At 48.9% G+C, this 21,397-nt stretch overlaps 3 protein-coding genes across 3 annotated transcripts; all 3 read right to left on the minus strand.

Annotated features, from left to right (window-relative positions):
* Positions 1–77: 77 nt before the first annotated feature.
* Positions 78–4,971, minus strand: LOC112875539 (ethylene-overproduction protein 1-like). The gene is made up of 4 exons (XM_025939420.1): positions 2,382–4,971; positions 1,581–1,872; positions 1,196–1,505; positions 78–1,006 (listed from the first exon to the last, which is right to left on the minus strand). Exons 1-4 carry the CDS (start codon positions 4,439–4,441, stop codon positions 777–779), a joined length of 2,892 nt encoding a protein of 963 aa, XP_025795205.1. The 5' UTR covers positions 4,442–4,971; the 3' UTR covers positions 78–776.
* A 2,588-nt stretch (positions 4,972–7,559) lies between these two features.
* On the minus strand, positions 7,560–10,709 carry LOC112873338 (translation initiation factor IF-2-like). The gene is made up of 4 exons (XM_025936317.1): positions 9,854–10,709; positions 9,550–9,638; positions 8,242–9,443; positions 7,560–7,756 (listed from the first exon to the last, which is right to left on the minus strand). The coding sequence occupies exons 1-3, from the start codon at positions 10,453–10,455 to the stop codon at positions 8,245–8,247; spliced, it is 1,890 nt and encodes a 629-aa protein (XP_025792102.1). The 5' UTR covers positions 10,456–10,709; the 3' UTR covers positions 7,560–7,756; positions 8,242–8,244.
* Positions 10,710–11,437: 728 nt separating this feature from the next.
* LOC112874693 (6-phosphofructo-2-kinase/fructose-2,6-bisphosphatase-like) lies at positions 11,438–20,999 on the minus strand. Its single transcript, XM_025938171.1, has 23 exons — positions 20,779–20,999; positions 20,634–20,697; positions 20,020–20,318; positions 19,287–19,502; positions 18,513–18,653; positions 17,622–17,717; positions 16,999–17,097; positions 16,888–16,917; positions 16,625–16,678; positions 16,374–16,427; positions 16,230–16,307; positions 15,076–15,167; positions 14,938–14,995; positions 14,181–14,255; positions 13,818–13,865; positions 13,320–13,417; positions 12,672–12,747; positions 12,534–12,596; positions 12,360–12,451; positions 12,097–12,165; positions 11,932–11,995; positions 11,781–11,846; positions 11,438–11,710 (listed from the first exon to the last, which is right to left on the minus strand). The coding sequence occupies exons 1-23, from the start codon at positions 20,914–20,916 to the stop codon at positions 11,609–11,611; spliced, it is 2,172 nt and encodes a 723-aa protein (XP_025793956.1). The 5' UTR covers positions 20,917–20,999; the 3' UTR covers positions 11,438–11,608.
* Positions 21,000–21,397: the final 398 nt, after the last annotated feature.

Below are 21,397 nucleotides of genomic sequence, written 5' to 3' on the forward strand. Positions count from 1 at the left end.
ACTACCCAGCATTTACGCAACAAATCAGCCCGATCGCAGCGAAGGCATACGCGCACATTTCTAACTGAAGAACAAACTTTTTTTTATGGGAAACTGAAGAACAAATTGTATAGTTGTAATACGACCATGTCAAGTCTGACTAAAAACGAACTGTATAGTCGTGAACACGACCATGCAGGCTATGCAGCTGCAGCAGATTTCATGGGCTCCATAGCTGGTGGCACGACGGAGACGGAACCACAGCTCAGAAAACACCCACTGCAGAAATAAAAGTAGAGAGAATCTTCGCCTTCGCTGCATTACTTTAAAACTCGAATTCTTCTTGTGATGAGTCGTGCCTCCAAATGCACATCACAAGGCATAAAAAAAGGGGGAAGAAAAAGAGAACGATCATGCAGCCGGTCTGAACTCTGAAGGACAGCTTGGGCTCGCTGGCCTGTCATCAGCTTTTTCTTCCTCCCTTCTGGAGCTGCCGGTCGTCTTCAACCTCTGATGCACACATGAGACGCGTGCTCTTGCCCCCACCTGCACAATCTACCTCAAAGCAACACGTACCCGATCTCCTGCGGTGCTCGATCTCGGCGGTGCCCCCTGACTAACAGGACTAAGCCTCGTATATAACCTTACACATGTGGTGTGCACGTTCTGGTGCTCATGCCTCGCTGATCTGCGGCGCGTCGTCTGCTTCCACCCCGGGAGAGTAGAGAAGGGATCGTCTCATCATTCTGCCTCGCAAAAATCGCAGCTGAGTCGACGACGAGGAGGGCGGCGGCCGGCTAGCTCTCCGGCTCGGCCCTGGCGGAGGCTTTGCTGTACAGCTCCAGGGTGTCGCCGTTGGTCGGGTCCAGGCAGAGCGCCGCCTCGCAGTCCCGCATGGTGCTCGCCGTGTCGCCCATGGAGTCGAAGAACGCCGCGCGGAGGTGGAGCAGCTGGAGGTCCGGCTTGAAGGCTATGGCTCCTGACAGCTCCGCGATCGCCTCCTCTTCCTTGTTCTCGTCCATCAGAACTGGGAGAACGAAAAGGGAAGGCAACATTACTGTGCTCGTCAAACTATCCTTGTCAAATTAAAAAAATCTCAATCCACATGATTTAAGGAAACACAACCACAAAAAGAAATCATAAGCTGGAGAAAGTGTGGCTTGCATCACTTCAGGCATGTTCATAGAAATCCCACCCCATGTTGATTTAAACTCACCGGCTGCTCTGTATCTGTAAGGATAAGTCCTTGTAGGGTCCAGAAGCGTCGCTGTGTTCAGGTCGTTCTTGGCGGCGTCGCGCTCGCCGTACTCTGACCGTTTTTCATACGCCGACGCGCTGTTGGTAGCTATCTGCACGAGCTTGGTCATCTCGTCGAACGCGGCCTGCTTCCTGTTCTTCAGGTAATGGACGCGCGCCAGGCCCTGATGCGCCCGCGTGTGCTTTATGTTCAGAGCTATGCCGTAGCACTCGGCAGCCTCGTCGAGCATGTCGCAGTCCACGAAGATGCTCCCCATGTTGTTGTATGCCTGAAGAACGTCAGCTGTGAGCACAGACAGTTAGCAAGGAGAAGAGCCATGGCGACGGTCATGGACGATCCTTACTTGCCCCTTCCGGAGGTTGTCGGAAGCGCAGCTGTTCGCGTGCTCCAGAAGCTGCACGACGGAGAGCGAAGATTCCGTGTCCAGGCTAGAATCTCCCAAAGCATACGCCTTCAGGAAGAAGGCTTCGAATGATCTCTGAAGGCTAATCGACTGCTCAGCCTTGGCTAGTGCTTCATCCCGATGTCCACTGTCGTATAAGATCCATCCTTCATATACAAGCCTCTCGTGCTCGTGGACTGAACTGTTCCGTGCATATCTCAGACTACGCATGGCCGCCTTCTGACAATTTAGCCTAAAGTGTACGAGAACACAACGAAAATGTTAAGCCTCTGAATCCAAAAAAGATAACAAATAAATCTTGCTCTCTTCTCCCCACTTCACATGGAATTCGTAATCACAGCAGTATTGATAGGTTCGCTGCCCCTCTACCTGACAGTATTGGAAAGTAACCTGATTTTTTGAATTAATTTCTGAACTCAATACTGTGTTTTATCCCATGTATGAAATTATCCCCTACACAAGCTAAAATTATGGGACGAAAGTAGTGAAACTGTGAAGGCAGAGCTGTCCAAATGTCCATCCAGATCATGTTTCTATAAAGCAAGCTGATGAACAATGTAATAGACCAATATAAATGTGCAGGTTGCAGTTCCCCAAATACTACGTTCTTTCAGAATTCTAAGTATTGGCCCTCCATCAATTTTTGTTTTTTCTAAACATTTCACATGAACCAGAAACTTGAAAAAGGATGTGGTCTCAGCATATGAAAACGGAGAGTACTAGTACTAGATGCAGATGTACCTTAACAGGAGAAGTGACTGTCGAAACCGCAAGCTGCTGTTTCCGGGTTCCCTGCTGAGCATCTGCTGCACAACTGCTAGAGAGCCGATGTCATCCACCGCCGACCACCGATCGTACAGCTGCATCCAGCAATCCGCCATATCCCACAGCTGCACCTGCCCCCGGAGGAGCTCAATCAGCTGTTCCCCGTGCATCCTCCCATGGAACATCATGTAGCCCGGATCCAACGTCAGTATCGCCCGGACATCCTGCACGGCCAGCTCGTACTCCTCAAGAGCAAGGTAGAACCACGCCCGGAGCTCAAGGCAATCGGTGGCCATCTTGAAACCGATCACCTTGCTGATCTCCGCGATCGCCGACGCCGCGTTGTCCTCCTCCAGCAATGCGCAGGCACGGTACTTGTATGGAAACGTCATCGTCGGGTCAAGCTCCGTCGCCGACTGGAGATCGGACTGCTTCTCCTTGCCGACGCAGTACAGCGACCGCTCCTGGTACATCCATCCGGCGGGCTCCTCGTAGTCGCCGACGACGCTGTTCATCAGCTTGTACGCGGCGTACTTGTGCCCGCGCTTGTACTTGGCGCGCGCCTCCCCGGCGAGCGAGTAGACATGGCCCTCGGCGACGGCGGCCTCAAACCACTCCTGCGCGTCCTCGAACTCGCCGCGCGCCAGCATCACGCACCCCAGCTGGTGCAGTGCCAGCTGCTTCTGCCATGGAAGCTCCGCGCACTCATTCAGCCTCTCCAACAACATCACCGTGGTGTTCGACTTCAGGTTCTGCTCCATGGCGACGTACGAGAGGAAGTAGTACAGCGCGAAGGACGCGTTACCGGCAATGTCAAGGCACTCCCGGCCCTCCGGGGTGCAGAGCAGGCGCGCGATGTCCGGGTTGGTGAGCGACTTGGGGAGCTCCCGCAGGAAGGCCTGAAGGCAGGAGGCGACGAGGAGGTGGGAGGCCTCCTCGAGGCCGACCTCGATGAGGGAGTGGGCGTCGTCGACGCCGCGAACCATGGATGCGAGCTTGTTGTCGCAGGCTGCCTTCAGACCGTCGCAGCAGAACTTGTTGGCGAAGGCGAGGAGCTGGGAGATGATGTCGGGCGGGAAGTCGTCGACTTGGCCGTGGCGGCTGTAGGCGGCGACGGCGCGCATGCCGCGCGCCGTGATGCCGTCGCGGGAGAAATCGATCCGGTCGCGCTGCGCCTCGGCGAACCCGCCGTAGAGGAGCGTGTTGAGCGGCTTGGAGAGCGCGGCGATACACGAGCGCTCGCACGCCACCTCCTCCTCGCCGATGATGAACCATAGGTCATTGGTCTCCGGCTCCTCCTCCTCGCTCATCTCGGAGACGGCGCCCGACGTGTTGCGCCTCAGGCGTTGGGGTGGAGGGGTGGCGGGAGTAGGCGGTGGGCGGCGGCACGGGCAGACCGGTTCCACGCCAGAGGACACGCTGGCGAAGACCGCGGCGCGGGGGCACTCGAGCAGCGGTGTCGTCGCGGTGCAGGGCGCGAGCGGCGGCGGCGCCGGGTCGAGCTCGTCCTCGCGGCGCTCGTACCGGAGCCACGCGGCGAGCACGACGCGCCGGTGCGGGTCGTCCGCGTGGACGCGTGCGGCCCGCAGCGACCGCCGGAGCAGCCGTGCGTCGCCGATCGACTGGAACAGCGCGTGCTGCTCCAGGTACGCGTCGCAGAGGTCGTCGTCGCCCCCCGCCGTGGCGGCCGAAACCCGCCGGAACGACGCGGCGAGCGCGCCGACGTGGTCGACGGGGCGCAGGCACGCGTCCAGGGTCGGCTCGAGCGCGTCGGCCACCGGGAGGCCGCAAGGCAGGTGGTGCTCGGGCGTGAAGGCCCCCGACGTGGACGGCGCCGCGTGCGGGTAGTACAGCGAACCCGACCGCAGCGAGATGGTCTTGGGCGGGGGCGGGGGCTGGGGCCTGCCGCTCCCGCCCGCATCCCCTGAGCCGGAGGTGGAGACCGGCCCGAGGGAGCTTAAAGCGTATAGTTGCGCGGCCTTGCACCCCTCGATCAGCTTGAGGCTCTTTATCGTCGTGAGGAAGTTATTGGTCATGGTGGATTCCGCTGCCGGCTTGACCCCTCCTCCTCCTCCTCCCCTCGGGTCTCGCGCGTGCCTCTGGCCGGCAGCCTACCGCACGGCGACGATCGTGCCGGAGCGGGAGTTCCCGGCGGAACGGCTGGTGCGCGCGCGCGTCGCCTCCGCCCTCCCGCGCGGCCGCGCGTCCCGGCCGTGCGCCCGGGCGTGACCTGTTAATGCCGCTGGTTGCGGAGGGGCGGCGGGAGAGGGCCGGGCACGCGGGGAGACGAGGCGCTTCCTTGGGGACGGAGGGGAAGGACACCGAGGAAGGCGGAGGTCCGTAGCTGCCACCAGGACCCTCTTCTGCAGGAAATTTTCCTTCCGTGCTGTAATCGTGGGTTTTCGCTTGAAACGGACTCCTTCCCTGGGGAGGAACAGCAGGAAACGAGGTGGTTCTGCTTTGCATTTTTCAAGCCTGTAGGAGGTGCAGGAGCTCAACTTTTAGTTCATGATGGTGCAGAGCCGCAAAATTACATCGTTCACATTGCTTATCCCTTGTATTGACTGTAACTATATTCATTTTATCTTCAACATTAGACTCATAACTAAATTATAAATGTCGGCTAGTTTCTCTCCCTATTTCACTCCGGCTCTCTATTGATACATTCATTCTAAAAGCACATAGTCAAACAAGCCAAATAACATTCATGCGTTTCCTATCATTCCAACCATCCATATGTTCTGAGTATACCAGAAAGAATTATTCGTGAAAGCTTTATCGAAGGAAGATTTTTTAGTCCTCTTTTCCTTTCTCTCTCTCCCCCTCTTTTTTGTTGGGCGGTGGTGGTATCCCTCATCTCCGCAAGGTTCTACATTGTCCGTTCGTATTTCTTGAAGATGTTTCTTTTAAAAAATCTCCACCGTACCGTTTCAATAAAATGTGAAAAGTAATGTATAGGGAGTTTTTTTTTGAGGAAAAAAAAGCATGGATAGGGAGGGAGTTAATACTAGAGGGAATGTTGTTGTAAGTTGGGCGTGGCACTGTTTTGGCTCGGTTAAGATAACGGGGCCACGATATGGAACGGGGCGCGCGGGCCCCACCGGTGCCGGGCGAAGGTTGGACGTACGTGTGGAGCAATCATGGGGGGACTGCTGGTGAAGCAATAGCCCGATGAGATGAGATGAGATGACAGGCGAGGAAGGAGGCAGATCCGCAGGTACCAGCGACGGAGACAGCAGGCAGCTGGGGGTCGGGGGGGATTAGCGTGTGGGGCGAGTCACCTGGTGGGGTCATTAGATACTGTTTAATCTTAATCCCGCCACCCATGATGGGCTGTGCGCGGCGGGGGTGACGGGCCCCCATGTGCTAATCCGGGTCTCCCCCGCTGCGATCGATCGCGGCAGCGATCATCCGCTTGCTACCGGCGCGTCGCGACAAATCTCGTGCGAGGGCGACGCGAGCAGAGAGCTCGAGTCCAAGTCGACCTCGGACTTTTCAGAAGAGCCCTTGCTTATCTGACGCTAGAGATAGGTTCACGTCGTGCGTTTTTTTCCCTTTTTATGTAGGAAAAAAAAGGATAGGAAAGAGGACGCTCCTTGCAATTTGGAGCTGGTTGGACCCTTGTGTTGTGGGCTCGTGGCGCCGCTTGATCATTGGGATCGCCGATGTATGATGCCAGGACAGGAGCTTAGGTGCGGTGTCTCATCAACCAAGTGGACGGGGGGCGTGGTGCGGTGTCGACCTGCTGTGCGGCCACGCAGCCCGGACAGAGAAAAAAAGGGCAGCCGGACTTCGAATGTTCAAGTGCACTGTACCATGTGTGAGAGCAGGATCACGAGTCATGGGCGCCATACGGGTGCCATAAAAAAAGAAGAAGAAAAAGGCACAAAAGCTACAAACGTTAAAAGAAATGCTGCATGGACCCTCATTTCAGGGCGTGGGCCAAACATCGTACTCCTCTTCCTAAGTTTCTTGCGGAAATGACGCGTGTTACATATGCTCACGTCGCTCGGCCCATGTATAAATAACAACGGACCAGTTTAAAAATGGCCTGCGTTCGATCGCGCCGTTTCCGGAGCCCAGTTAGTAACAAGGCCAGCCCATCGAGCCTGCGGCCCGCGCACACAAAACCACCTGCGCGTACGGCCAACGTCACGCTACGGCCAGCGGCGAGCGTGCCGATGGGTCCTTCACTCCTGCTGGGAACTGACTACTGAGCGACGGAAGTACGCGCGACCATGTCAGGCGAGGCGTGCTCTGGCTCTGGATGGTTGACGCCTGGCCGCCTGCCAAGCTGCTCGGGGCAACAAGACGTCGGGCGCGCGAGGCGCGAGCGGCAGCGCTGGGGTTAGCCCGGCGGAGCCTGGGCTTTGTTTGGCCCGCGCCACGGCAGCGTCGGCACTCGGCAGGCATGGCGGAAACCGGAAATGGTGGTTGGCGGCGGCGAGGGGTTCTCGTTCGTTTGACCACGTGCGTCGCGTCTTGTAGGCTTGTGGTGGCACAGTTCAAACTACGAAGCCTCGATGTTTCGACGGTGTGACTAGTGAAACCAGTACTAAACCAATGATCGGTTGTGGCTTTTTAATAAACGAAACTGAAATGAAATGAACAAAGAATATACGGAATTTATACGATCTGGATTGGCTCAAAGTTACATGAAAGACTGCATCAACTGTTGCATCTGTTTATGATCGATCTCGCAGCGCAGTTCAGATCATCAGATGCCTTCTTTTTTTAATTACCTGGCCAAGAAATGCTGGGAAGTTGCTTCAAGAAAAAAAGGAAATGCTGGGAAGCCTTTATCGCCTGTCAGCTTCTGCTAATCATTAGAGTGATGAGTGAATATAATGGCAGGGGAAGTACACATGCTGACATAGTGACATGTACCACTGCGCCCAGAAAAGCACGTTTGCCAATCATTAGCAGAGTGATGAATTAGGACCGAGGACCATAAACAAGAGCAGTAGCATCAGACGAAGTATCAAGATATCATATGTACTGGATGATTTCGCAACTGAGCAGCCGGACAGCTGTAAACCAGGAGGGATTACAGCACTTGTTACCAAAGTGAAGCCTGAACCGCTAACATTAACACAGATACTTTCAGGCTATTAAGCCTCTTTCTCCTTCAGTTGCTGCAAACCTGCAATCAGTGAACTTAAAAATCTCACCATGTGCTATCCTATATCTGGCTAAGCTTTTCCTGTAACCTAAACCGATTTAACTTTCCATAAGGGCATCACATCAAGTGCCTTCTATCTCCATGATGCGATCATCTCTTTGAGAGAAACAAAATAGGCTGGAATATGGATTTTGGCTACCTTGGCCAGCCTATTATCATCCTAGCTTCTCTGCAAAAGAAAACATAAACAGAACTGTATCAGGGAACTGTATCTTCTGAAAGATTGAACAGTCAGAAATGAAATATGAACACAAAACACGCTATTAATTCTTCTGAACAGTAAACACACTATTACTTCTGAACAACAACCGCTCATGGAAGTATGAAATCTGCTGTCAAGAGGTGCAGCAGCACATTTCAGTGAGGCCAAACTTGCACAGTGATTAGTTTCATAAAAAGTACCAGCATTGCCAGTTTGATATCCTACATACCAAGCGATCCCAAAACCGATTCGAAGCATTCCTAGCCAAATTGAATCATCTCATGATCATGCGTTAGTTGGTGTTCGCTTAATGAAATGGAAATTTCTAGCCATGCGCCACCCAATCCCAACATTAGTCACCAATTATCAAACATGAATTCTGCGATCAACACCTCGTGACCTGCTCTGCTAATGCAAGCACGCGCTAAACCAAAACAAGGACCAGAACTCACCAACTAGAAGTCCCCGCCGGCGGTTGCGGCGGCGGCGGGGCCGTCGAGACCGACGGAGGAGGTGACGGCGACGTCGACGAGTAGGCGCATACGCTCGATCTCGAGATCGCGCATCGCCTCCAGGCGCCGCTCCTCCAGCCGCGTCGCCTCCCTCTGCTTCGCCGCCTCCACCCGCTCGTAAGTCCCGGCAAGCCTATCCAGAGCCGCCGCCACTTCAGTGCAGCTCCTCCCGCCGCCTTCGGGGTGTTCCCCAGAGGCGGCGCTCAACGGCGACAGCGACACCGCCGTCCTCGGCCGCTTCGGCACCGGCGGCCAGTCGCGGGGCAGAGGAGCCCCGCCGCTCGCCTTCTCGTCGTCGTCGTCCTCCTCCTCCTTCACCTTCCCCATCGTGGCGCTGAGGCGGTGCGCGAACCCGGGAGGAGCGGAGGGGGCGAGTTGCAGCAGCGCGCGGAGGCGGCCGAGCCACCCCGCGACCGGCGGCGGCGGCGGCGGGGCCCCCTTGGGCCTGGCGCGCTCGGCCCTGAGACGCTTCTTGAGGTAATCGACGCGGTTCTTGCACTGGTCGACGGTGCGCGGCGCGCGCCCGTCCGCGGCGCGGCGGGAGGTGACGGCGGCGGCGCAGGCGCGCCAGTCGGCGGGGCGGAGCGCGCCGCCGCGGGCGCGGAGGTGGCGCGGGCCCCAGGCGTCGAGCAGCGCGGACGTCTCCCCGTCGCTCCACGGCTCGGGTGTCCACGCCGGCGGAGGCGGCGGCGGGCGGCGGCGGGTCGTCGGCATCCCCGCGGCGGGGCGGGCGGGCGGGCCGGCGGAGGGAGGAGAGGGAGGCTGTGGCTGGCTGGCTCCAGAGGTGTGGGTGCGGCCGTGAGGGGCGTGTGATGCTTGTGCTGCCCGTTTGATGGACCGATCGGTTGGTCGGTGGCGCTGCGCCCCCACCTGACTCGTGTGGTTACGTCGGACGCGTGTATATATAGGTGGGTGCGCGGATGATGCGTGCATCCGCGGCGCGGCACGGTGCGACGCAGGGTGAGAGGGTTCGGGTGCGGTCACGCACGAGGTTTTGCTCGCTCGAACGAACGATCGGGCTGGCCGGGTGGGTCGGCTTCGGCTCCCGTCGGCTTGGTCTGGTGCTGTGCTGTCCGCTCTCCGCTGCCCGGCTGCCGTGCCTGGTTGGCTCGCCGTGCCTGTGCGCGCGCGCGGCCCAGACGCTCGTCAGTCGTCACCTTGGCCCGTGGGAAGCCAGCCGTCACCGTCGCGCGGTCTCGTTCCGCCGCGACGAGCGGGAGGCAAGGTTGTGTGCGCGTCTGCGGGTGCCATTGTTGGCTGCGTCCAGCCGGATTTGGAAGTTTGGTTCGGCCACGGTGCACCGCGCGCGGGTTGAAGGGGATTGCGCAGGGCTTCGGCTGAGGGCGCTCCACGGCAGCGCTAAGTTAACTGGAAACGATATATTACAATGCTGCCGCCCGACTTCACCACACTAAACTACGCAACACTAATCAGAACCTAAACTACTCTCCGTACGCATCATCTGTCATGTTCATCTTCAGCGGCAGCAGGTGGCAGTGCTACTGAAATTTCAGTACCACATGGGTTGCGCTGCACGTTTCCCAGCTCCTACTGCTCCACCTTCACGACGTCCAGCATGGCCTGCTGCACCTCCATCTCCATCTTCTCCTCCTCGGCGCCGATCCTCGCCAGCTCCACGCGCTCGTACACCTCCGCCAGCTTCGTCACCACCGCCGCCGTGCAGAACCCCGTACTCCGCGCGGCTGCATCCCTCGGCCTCCTCGGGACCGTCCAGCTCGCCGCCAGCCCGCTGCCTCCGCCTTCCTCCTCCTCCTCCTCCTTCACCTCCAGCTTGACGGGCGCCGGCGCCCTTGCCGGGAAGCCCGGGGGCGGGCCGTCGGGGCCGGCCAGGAACGCGCGGAGCCGGGGGAGGTGGGGCCAGCCCGACGGCGGCTGCCTCGCGAGCTCCTCCTTGTACCGCTTCTTGAGGGTGCGGATGCGCGTCTGGCACTGGACGCGGGTGCGGTTGAAGCGGTGCCCCGCGGCGGCGCGGTGGGCGTTCACGGCGCTGGCCGCGGCGCGCCAGTCCTTCAGGCGGAGGCCGCGCGGGCGGCGGCGCTGGTGGGCGCCCCCCCACGCGTCGATGAGGGTGGACGTCTCGCCGTCGCTCCAGTTCCCGGAGGCACACTCCGGCGCTGGCTTGCGGCTGGGCATTGCCGGGCGAGCGGAACTGAACGGGGGAGGCTGGTTAAATGAGCAGGCCAGGCTGTTTGCAGCTGACCCAGCAGAGTGTACGTAATACTAACACGGCGGCTCTCCTCTTATATAAAGCAGCAACCAGCTACTCACAGTTAGTCAGTTACCATGGTAAATTTCGTGGGCAGAAGAGGAAAATATCATTTGTGGGTAGCTGATCATTCTCTTCCTCATACTTCTCTTCGTTTTGAGTGGATAAGCAACTTCTTGTGGGCCGTGGGCGAGTGTAACCGTTTACAGTAGTTTCTTTCTGTACAAATTGTGAGACTGCCATTGGCCCATTGCAGATGGCCGGAAGCACAAAATCCCAATTAGTGCAACGCGGCGCAGTTTACTAAGACAACCAACGCTGTGTGAGAAAAAACAGGAGTGGATGAAATTACATGGTCTATTTACAAAATTCACAGCTCAGTTCGGCGGATCGATTGCCCAGTTATAATCCTTACCAAGTAGTACTGGCCAAAGGAAAAATGCCAAGGCATATGCAAGAATATAACCTAACTAAGGTTTTAATTTCAAGCTCTGACTGTAGGTTTCTGAAGCACCTAGCGGAGTGCTCTCTACAAGGGGGTTTGCTATAAGGAATCTTTTGAATTTTATCCAAATTTCAACTGAAATTCTTATATGATTCCTGGCCCAATCATACCTTCAAATTTCCAGCCCACTCACATCAATTGGGCCGGTAATGGGCCCATCCAGACGAGAATAATAATGTATTTTTTATAAGAATAATAATAAAATATGGATTATGAACCCGATGGTATTCTTAAAAGCCCATTTCACTGAGAAGACAGAAAAGATGTTGTTGAAGTAACACTTATTTGCTACTGTCTTTGGCGCTACAAGTCCTGATGACCTGAATAAACATATTCAGAACTCACGCCACAATTAAACATGCAATTTTGCACGCGTCAGCGCAGGCGCATTGAATTATGAAGGGTAAATAACTAGCAAAAATTTGGAAGTCAAATCATCTTCGAGCAAAACCTGTTAGGGGTGATACTCCACTTCGAATAAATGGTTTCTTATTGATTCAATATTGTGATAATATACCATCACAAAATTTATTTGTGCAGATTACTTTTAGAAGGCGAACTTCGTGAACTATTTCTTACAACCCCATGGTGTGATGGACTGCATCCATGAGTTTGTACCGTTTCTCTTGAACACCAGCAACACCCATTTGTATCTCAATTATTGTATGTAGAGGTATCTACAGGAACATATTTTCAGTCAAAAAGGAAACCAATTATACAACAAGATGTTGGCACAAGTTGCCTTACCTCAATATTTGGGACTTCCTCAAGTGGTTTGTCCGCAAAGTATGCATAAAGTGCTCTTAACACAGCCTAAACAGAAAATTTCTCTCAGGTATCCACAATAGATAAGTACAAAAAAGTAGTTCAGAAGGCTGAAAAAGCTGGCCCCTCTTACCTGGTGAGCTATGACTACAACTGGTGCACGCTGTCGTTCAAGCTCAATTATTACAGGTTCTAGCCTGGACAGAGAAGAATGTCATGATTAAGTGGCAAGGAAAATAACTACAATAACTGAATTATGAAGAGGGGTATGCAACAGTATCAAGTAGCCCATAACAACCTTTGAATGACGTCAAGGTAGGATTCTCCTCTTGGATAACGATACCTCAACTTGTCTTTTTTACGTGATCTGAAGAAGGCACATATACATACTCATGAAGTGAATAAAATGAGAAGACCTACTGAACATTTGTAATAACAGATAATGTACAAGGTCTCCAACAAAATTTACAAGCTACAGTAGGAATGTTCAACTAAATTTCTCGGTAAGACGAGGGAGAAATTTTTTATATAAAATGGTATGATGTCAATGAATTCACATACTCGTATTCTTCAGGTTTACTTTTCTTTATTTCATCATATGTCATCCCATCACAGACCCCAGCATTTATCTCATCAAGAGCACGCCATTGTATCTAGAAGACATGTGGGAAAACAAGTTACTTTTGCCGAGAACAATCTTTTCAAGACCTTTCTATATTACCTACGAAAACTAACCTTTGGAAAGCCAATGATCGGATGTGCTGTTAATATTGTCCTCTGGAGTGTGCTAGTCCATATCTGAATTGATCGTTGGACATAAATTTAATAAATATGTTTTTGCTTGCTATGCTGATAAGCAAATGGCGTACTTACAGATGCAGTCCTCTCAGACTTCAGTCGCTTCTCCACAAAACTTGCAAGCTTTCTAGAGTAAAGCTGGCCAGCCTCACTGCACAGCAATTATTCCATCACATGAAAGCCAAAGGCAGAAGACTGTAAATTAGCATACATGGAGAACTACCAAATTTAGCATAACTAACACTAATGGATTTACTTTTCCCATAATTATGCTATAGACATTAGAGCACATTAATACATTTACCACCAAGGTTTATACCTATCAGTCTATCACAAGCCCAATACATATAGCCCACTCAACTAAAAAAGAGAAAAAACAAGGGTGAGGTGTCTATCCTGGAGTTCGTTTGTTCATAACTTCATTCCTATTTAAATTCAATGACACACAGTTCTCCTGCGCATTTGGGGGGATTGGGGGGGGGGGTGCAAAAACCTCAGGTTAATTAGGAAGAATAGGAAGAAAGGATTCTCTTTTTACTCAGATCATCTGATATTTCACCATACATTGGTTTGCATGCTGACATACAACACTCATGGATATTTCAAACTTTATAATGGATTCTTAGTGTGGCACCCAAATTAAAATCATAGCAGAGAGCTAACAAAATTGCAGAACAAGAAATCAAAGATAATAATGACAGAAATGCAGAATAAAGAAACGACCTCAAAGAAGAGTCTCCACCGATTCTCCCTCCGACATTATCCATACTTTCGCCATGTCTCGTTAGCAGGATAGGACGAGGTGTCAGATGGCAGTTTACCTGAGTTAGTTGAGAAAACACGTTACGATTTAACCTACATCTATTAGAAGCATTTTGGTTCTCCAGGTTCAGGCAAGAAAGCAAAAATCTATTTCCACATTGTGAGGATTCTCTACCAACCTAATCTATTGGTAAGGGAGGATTCTCTACAACTCCATTACCGCATTGTGAACATATAGAGCAGAGTGGAAATTTTGACAAAAAATACTCAGATAAACAGACAACCAATCCGACAGACCCCAACAGATTAGATATCAGTACCATTGAATCACTAAACAAGACGCATGTTACGATTTGACCTGCAACTAGATCAGAGAGAAATACAATTGTACAAAACGTCAAAGACATCTAGTAGCCCTAAGGTGAGTGTAAAAAAAGATCAGACTTTCTGGGTATGTACCAAGAAGAAAACAATTCGTCCAGGCAAGTAACCACTTATGTCGTTAATCTGCATGAAAAACAAAGCAGAAGAAGAGATCAGGAGTATGTCACTAGAAGCTAGGCTGCAAGTTAATATTGTGGTAATCTTAAAAGACCAAAGTAGGATATGAGATCAGTGTCACTAGTATCTATGCTGCAAGTTAACTTTGTGTAGTCTCAAAACAGTACGTGTTCCTCTAGTCCATATAGTAGTATTCATATGATAAACAAAAAGAGAATCAGTACAAGGTTGTGTAATCAATTGAGCATGCAGTAGTAATATCATAGGGAACAAAACTTTTGATGCTACTTTTACATGCGTAGCTCGACTATTCACACATACCTGTAGTTGACCTCCCTTCCCACTAACCATGTCGACCATTTTTATGTAAGAGCCTTCTTCCACTGGTTCATAGACCTGCAAAGGTTTCAAGTTATTTGCATATAACTATTTCACATTCTAGAAAAAAAAGTGTTCCTATATAATATAAGGGTCAATTTTTTATTTGCAATTGAAATTTCTTTTCATTCTGGATCTGCCATCGCAAAATTCCTTACTCCTTATATGCCATTTGGTTACAATTTCTTACCCTCCTATGCTATCCATGCCTCCTTTACTTTAGTCCATAAAAACATGTCCTAAATTACCAATATACCCTTGTCTTCAAGATCCAGCCAAACTCCTCTCATTTCTCTCTGCATGCCATCGGCGCTGGTCTCTTGCGGTAATTGAACCGGCATCTTGGCCCAAATTCAGCTGGGGCTTCAAAATAGGATGAAACGGAAGCAACAGGTATAAGGAGTTGGGTTGGGTTTGTACATGTGTTTTGAATTTTGGATAGGAACAGCAACATGTCGGGGTCACAGATGAACTCAGGAAGAGAAGAAAGAAGACAAGGGATGGAGGAAGAATGGCACGAATAAAGAACTCTGTGACTCTGTCATATGTCGACCTGTCAAGAATGGATTGAAGGGGAGGGATATTGCAAACAGATGGCATACAGCAGATAAGCAATTTTGCGACGGGATATGAGTGATTTAGGAAATTTGTAATGGCATGAGAGGAATTTTCTCTATAATATAATTCAGTAATTATAGACCTTTTCATAATAGGCCAATCGCTCTTTGAAATCCTGCACACCAGCTTCAAAATCTGTCCTGTAACATAGAAGACGGCGATTGCATAAAGAAGCGCACCAATAGCATGAACATAGGCAAGTAAATAAGTTATTTCTCACTGTTCCGCATAATCGGGACTTTGTTGAACTTTCAATCGTATATTTCTCTCGAGAATATCCTTGTCATTACATATGGTTTCCAAGAAGATAATCTGGAAAGCAAAGGGAAGGAACCACATGTTAAAGGGCAACAATAATACACCTTAGATAGTAGCTTAGTATGGTGTTACACAATGCACATATGTTGTGAACAATCTTATGATTGTAGTCATCCATTTTTTTCATAATACACATGTTGTGAACAACAATACACCCTAAAAAAGATAACTAAAGAAGATTAATTTTATAAATGCCATCACAAGACAAACCAAACCAAATATCAATGTCCCACATTTTTCAATAAATGAGGCAAATGGTCCAATTTTTACTCTTATGATTGTAGTCATCCATCCCTTCCCTAAACAAGTTTAATTATCAGATTACAGATCTTGAACATGTTCTTCCAACTCTTCCCACACTACCCTATAATTAACACTCAGAAGAAAGAACCATTAGTCTAGGTTCAAATTGGGTGGCAGCAACAAGAAGGTGAGTAATTCAGCAATGACATTTCTGAAATCGTCTCATATGCTCTAAATACGTAACATAGCAAGAACTGAAAAGTTCTCTAGCAAAAGCAGTTTTTGCATGGTAACTTGTTCTGCTGGGTTTGCTGGCAAAGGCAATCTTTGCATGGTAACTCTCAGTTCATTCCATTTTAGTGGTAAATGAGAATGATTATATTTTCATAATTCTAACATGGAAGATAATGCCATGTTTGAAAATGCTCTGGCTGATTCTATATGTATTGATAGGGTGGAATAATGCCTTGTTTTTTAGCCAGATCAGACCAAACCACTAGCTGATATAATTTTTCATAACTTCTAGTAATGGCTTTCCACATGCATGAAGCAACTGGGCGTGAACTCTAATCTTCACATTCATCCTTATAGATGGAGTGCACCCATCATAAATGTTTTGAAGTGTCATAGTTTCCAGATGCAGGGGGCATGAGCGGTGATACTGGGAGCTGTAAGAGTGCATATAACTGATTGTGCAAAGAATCAGCAATCGTGGTTGATAATAGCCAAACCACATTATTGGCACTTGGCAGGAGACAACAGATTCAAACAGCCAAAAGGATATCAAAGATGTGCACACTGAATAAACTATACCTTACATTTTCCTTCGGCCATTTTCATCAGCATGTTTCTCCGTATTCTCGTGCTGTTTGTGGCATCGAAAATACCAACCTGAGGACCAGCTGAAACGTTAATAATTAGAAAACACTAAGGAGTGTTACCAAACTAATACCTTACCTGACCACCTTCCTGCATCCAGGATAGCATATCTTCCATTGCTAATGCTGCCACCTGAAAAGGCATGGGGACAGATCTTACATTAAAAAGAGGAATGGGTGTTTCATGAAAAAGGCATTCATGATGCTACCTCTGTTCTCAAATAGATCCTGTTTTAGGATGTGTGCCACAGTTGGAACTTATTCATAACAAATGGCTGTATTTTTCTTTATTATTTTCTAATACTGCAGCAACAGTAGCAATTCACTGACCTCGTTCCGTGCCTCCACACCCTCCCTGTTATCTCCACGAAAGAAATCAGCAGTCTGCTCAAAAGAACTAGACCCTATTAGAAATTCTTCTTGGACAGGGATACATAGGATCATAATGGAACTGAAATTACAAGCTATACATTTCATAAAAAATAGGAAAAAATATCGAGAACTAAATAAAAGCTTGATACTAAAAATTTCTGTGCCGCTACTGCCAAGAAATACTACAAAACCACTACAATGAGTCAAGAAATTGTAAATACCTGATTAGTTCCATGCTTGAGCCGGCGGTACTACAAAAAAAAAACAAACATGATTAGTGACATCATACATATATGCGATTCTCTGCAAACTTAGGATAAGCTAAAGTTTACCTTTCCAACATTGAAGTGTTTTGTTTCATGACCTAACCATCGAAGATATCTTGTAAGTTTAGCTGCTGTGAAGGTCTTACCACGAGCTGGCAGCCCAACCTAGAATGTCAGCATATGATTACAAAAGAACTGCATGCGTACTTGAAGAAAAAGAAAGCGTGTCAATAAATTAAAAAGAATGGTTTCAGCAACATCAATCTACAGATGAACCATGCACATAAAAAATTCTATATTCTTGTGAGGCTGTGCTGTACATTTTTTTTTCTACCGCTGGAGTGCTTGATGAAAACAAAAGCTAGCTGGGTACATACTACATAGTAAACTCATGTACATCAGAATAAATGGTGGCAAACTACAGGCATCAGGATGCATCTTTAAAAGTAGAACATTCATATCAGTATACCACTTAACACTAGGCAACTTTTTTTGTAGACTTTGGGTTGAACAGAAAATTCTGCTGCAATTGGTTACTATACTCTTAAGAAAGTCAGATTTCTATAATTTGCACAGAAGTGATAATTATGTGAAACAAAAAACGATTATGTAGCTGCAAGTTAAGTAATCTAAGCTAAGTGTGTTGTAGCTACAAGGTAAATGCGCATTTGTAAGTGTATGAAAATTACCAACACAATGGCCAACTTGCGGTCCTCTTTCGGGCCATACATCTGATCAGCTACTGCAGCTGCTGCAACAGCTCCTTCTGCTGCTGGCATATCCTGCTGGTAACAGCTGTCAGAAGTTAAGATGACAAAAAAAAATGAAGCAACAAGTTTCACCAGATTCAGAAGCTGCTACCTACAAGGAATATCATAGGATGATAGGAACTCAGTCTTTTCACTTAATATGTGACAGAATTTTATAGTGAAACAAAGAGAGGGTGGAAATGGAAATACCTATCCTAGATATCCTTCACCCTTTGAGATCGAGAATTACTTAAAAAGTAAGGCAGAAGCCAATGGTTGGGTCTAAATACTTAGCACTTCAAGAGCTTCAAAATTGTGCAACTTTTATTGAAAGAGCAAACTATTGAAGCACAAGTAGGAATGCAAGCTTTGCCTTTTCTAGGTCGTTGGGTTGACCCAAAACTCATCCAATTGAATTAACCCAGATTTCAAAGCAACAAAACTGGGGTGCTAACGAACTAAAGTAGTGATCCAGAACTACCCATTGGGTAACTAATTACATTCCTAAGCACAAGGTGTATTTCCATGCATTTAATGTTGTTGAAGATTCAAGGTAATTCAGGTGTGTACCCTCTGCGCATGTTGAAGCAAGTAAGGGTTCTTGTCCACCTTTCCCCAACTTTGTCAATGGGCAAGAAAGAAAATGCTTCTAAAGCATTCTTCCTTCCCTGGAACCAAACATACCCTAAGAAGTTAAGAAGTTTCCCTTTGGTATTTATAGTTTAATGCCTATTAGAACGTATCAAATAGCTCAGTGATACTACAGAGATTATACTTGCTATAAGCCCGTGGATATTAAGATTTAGTAGTGATGTGAAGTTTATGTACAACCTTTGCTTCAGAATCCAATTTAAAGTTGCTCACTGAAAAGGTTTCCTTTGTTGGTCTTCCAAAGTTTGGTGAGCCAACACCTCTATCAACAAACATTGCCCTGTGTTCTTCCAGTGATGGTTCATGCCCTTCAGTTGCGCCCTGAAGCAAAAAAATCATGAAACAACTCTTGCTTAACTATTATAACTGCTAAAGGTATATATTCATAGGGCTATATATCCATACGGCAAGAAAACATAAAAAATAAGTATTAAGAGACATAAATCACAAAAAAGTACATGAATGAGTATAGGCCCAAGCTTTTTCAGTTCATCATTAAAAAAAGGCAAAAAAAACTATCAGATATAGAAGGCAAAAAATCTACTGGAGAAGGAATTTGTGCAGAGAACAAATTTAAGCTGACAACAGATGCCAGAGAGGGAGGGAGGGAGTGACTTATGTTCCAATAAGTAAAGTTGGTGGCTTCATGACCATTAATCCATGCACTTCAGCTCTAAGACTTCTGTGTTAAATCTTCGGGCTAATGAACTTGTTCAAATTAATCTAACATAATTTTTATTTCGGAATGAATTGAAGATCTAAAGAAAGCAATTAACTTGCTGCATGCTTGGAAAAGTTATGATGACACTACTGAAGAAGTAATTTCTAAGCTTACAAAACTATCAGATGTTTTAGCCAAATGTACAGCTACCTTTTCTATAGTGGAACACCTAAATTACCACACTTGCATGATTTTAAGCTAACAAATAATCACACATGAAACTGAAGTTATACCTTCATAGTTTTAGCATAGTGATTCGGGGATGAATCGCCTTTAGTCGAGTTGTACAAAATGTCCTTTGTGGTATCATTGTTTGAGGAACTCCCAGTTTGCAATAATGAACGTGGATTTTCAGTCAAGTTAGCTGCATAAACAACACCGGAGCCCATGTTTGGTGTTGGAACTACATACTTCTCTAAATCAAGCTCCAAACCAGAAGCGAAGCCATTCTGTTTGAATGAACAAGAGAAAATTGGCAGAATAGAAAAGGAACCAGCATTTACTTTGAAATAGAAACATAGACAGCAGCTTTGCGGGAAAAATATTCTTGTGAAATTAGGGTTCTAATATGCTTTATAATTTTTATAATATATTTTGATAAAATATTTGCAATCCCACTCACGTACCATCACCAGTAAGTTCATTGTGTCATTATATGAGTTGGAATAAATGTGTTTTCCTAGAACCCAAAAAAATTGGCAAGTCCCACAAGACCACAACCAAGTAGTAAGCTGTGCCAAGATATCTACAGCCCTAACAACACTCTCCAAAGTATCAGATTGTTAAGTGCCAACCATTGGTTGAACCCAATTCTACATACCTCGATGTGACCAGTGTCACAAGTGATAAAACAATTATTCGACTTGTGACACTGGTATATGTCAATATGATTAGGTTCCTTTCCCTACTTTCTCTAGAAATTACCTACCTATGTTCAAACATAAAAATGGATACAGTGAAACAGACCTTGGCCCTGCCTTCTAATCCAGTGTTGATAGTGATATCATGGGCCCCTCGCACCGTTGAAGGCTGAAGATACTCCTGATGAGCCCTCCAACTAGCAGCCAGATCAAATGGGGATAACATTTCTGTCTCAACCTGAATCTTGCACTCAAGTACATCGTTCCCTTCATCGAGTTTAAACACTGCAGACCTCATTTCAACTTCATTGCTCTGGCAACCTAGTGATCGGTTTGGTCCCTCCTCAACAATGCACTGAGAACTATCATTTTTTTGCTTTAAAACGAACTTGAAATCCAGCGGTTCTAGATAAAAAAGGAAAATAGAAAAACTAGTTAGAATGCTAACAATGGAAACAAAGCCCACAATGTCAGTTTACAGATCACTAGTTTTGGCTTTGAAAGCGCAACTTCACACACTGCATTGTTTAACTCGGAAACTAGGATTCACTAATTCATCCCGATAAAAAGGTTGCCCAAGACAACAATTAAAATATCAGTGCATCCCAACAGCATAGCATGGATTACGCTTGTCCTACCCTAAACCTCGTTATAGAGGAACCCAAAATCCCTGCGGCCCTGCGAAGCTATCAAACCTCATGATCAAATCAATCAACTCACCATGCTGCGAAGGGACGACGCAGCTGAGGTCCCACAAGGCGGCGGCGGCCCGCTCCAACGGCAGCTACGGGGGGATTAAAAAGAAACGCGTCAAAAATCTGCTCCGCCCACATATGTCGCGAGCTAGAGGCGATCCGAAGCTTACGGCCTTGCTGGGGTCCCACGAGCCGGCGACAGGATGGGAGCCGAAGAGGTGCGGGTCGAGGTCGAGCTCCGCGAGTCGGGGGCTCTCCAGCTTGACGGAGACGAAGAGCTGGTCGGAGATTCCGCCGGAGCTCGCCATCGCCGGCGAGGTGGGAGCGACGCCTTCGGGGACTCGGAAAGGAGCCGGAACCCGGAAGGAACTCGTGGGCTCGCGATGTGGAGTGGGGCCGACACGGGAGCGCGATGGTTGTTACTGTACAGAGGATATACTGCCAGAGACACAGCAAGTGGGGCCGCAAGCTTGCGTGGCCCACAAGTAAGTGGTTAATATGGTGAAAAGGACAGTAACGCGGGCCCGACGCGGGGATGTTGGTGAGCGGACGGTGACGGTGCCGGAGAGTGCGGAGAGTCCCGCTGACTCGCTGGCACGTGGGCCCGCGTGAGGTGGCGACCCATCCCGATCCCCGTCTCCGGCTGCGAAGTAGAGTAGTAAACGACGGCGACCGGCGGCTGCGCGTCGCCGCGGCGAGATGACCAATTTGGACCGGCCCGGTGGTTGTTTCTGCCGCGAATTCGCGTCTCATCGCGACTAGAGATTCACCCAAGCCTGCGCGATACAG

The sequence above is a fragment of the Panicum hallii genome, chromosome 9 (genome assembly GCF_002211085.1).
Source record: "Panicum hallii strain FIL2 chromosome 9, PHallii_v3.1, whole genome shotgun sequence".
Lineage (NCBI taxonomy): Eukaryota > Viridiplantae > Streptophyta > Magnoliopsida > Poales > Poaceae > Panicum > Panicum hallii.

Bases quoted from the DNA above. Each gene is read 5' to 3' on its own strand.
- LOC112875539 (XM_025939420.1), bottom strand. From the start codon at position 4,441: ATGACCAATAACTTCCTCACGACGATAAAGAGCCTCAAGCTGATCGAG. The intron at 1,873-2,381 runs GTACATCTGCAT...CGTACACTTTAG, and splicing joins CAGTCACTTCTCCTGTTAAG to GCTAAATTGTCAGAAGGCGG. The intron at 1,506-1,580 runs GTAAGGATCGTC...GACGTTCTTCAG, and splicing joins ACAACCTCCGGAAGGGGCAA to GCATACAACAACATGGGGAG.
- LOC112873338 (XM_025936317.1), bottom strand. From the start codon at position 10,455: ATGCCCAGCCGCAAGCCAGCGCCGGAGTGTGCCTCCGGGAACTGGAGC. The intron at 9,639-9,853 runs GTAGGAGCTGGG...GAGCGCCCTCAG, and splicing joins GACGTCGTGAAGGTGGAGCA to CCGAAGCCCTGCGCAATCCC. The intron at 9,444-9,549 runs GCACCCGCAGAC...ACGACTGACGAG, and splicing joins GCTGGACGCAGCCAACAATG to CGTCTGGGCCGCGCGCGCGC.
- LOC112874693 (XM_025938171.1), bottom strand. From the start codon at position 20,916: ATGGCGAGCTCCGGCGGAATCTCCGACCAGCTCTTCGTCTCCGTCAAG. The intron at 18,654-19,286 runs GTATAACTTCAG...TTTTTGCTTCAG, and splicing joins ACTATGCTAAAACTATGAAG to GGCGCAACTGAAGGGCATGA. The intron at 12,166-12,359 runs GTATGTGAATTC...TGCCTTCTTCAG, and splicing joins AGTAAACCTGAAGAATACGA to ATCACGTAAAAAAGACAAGT.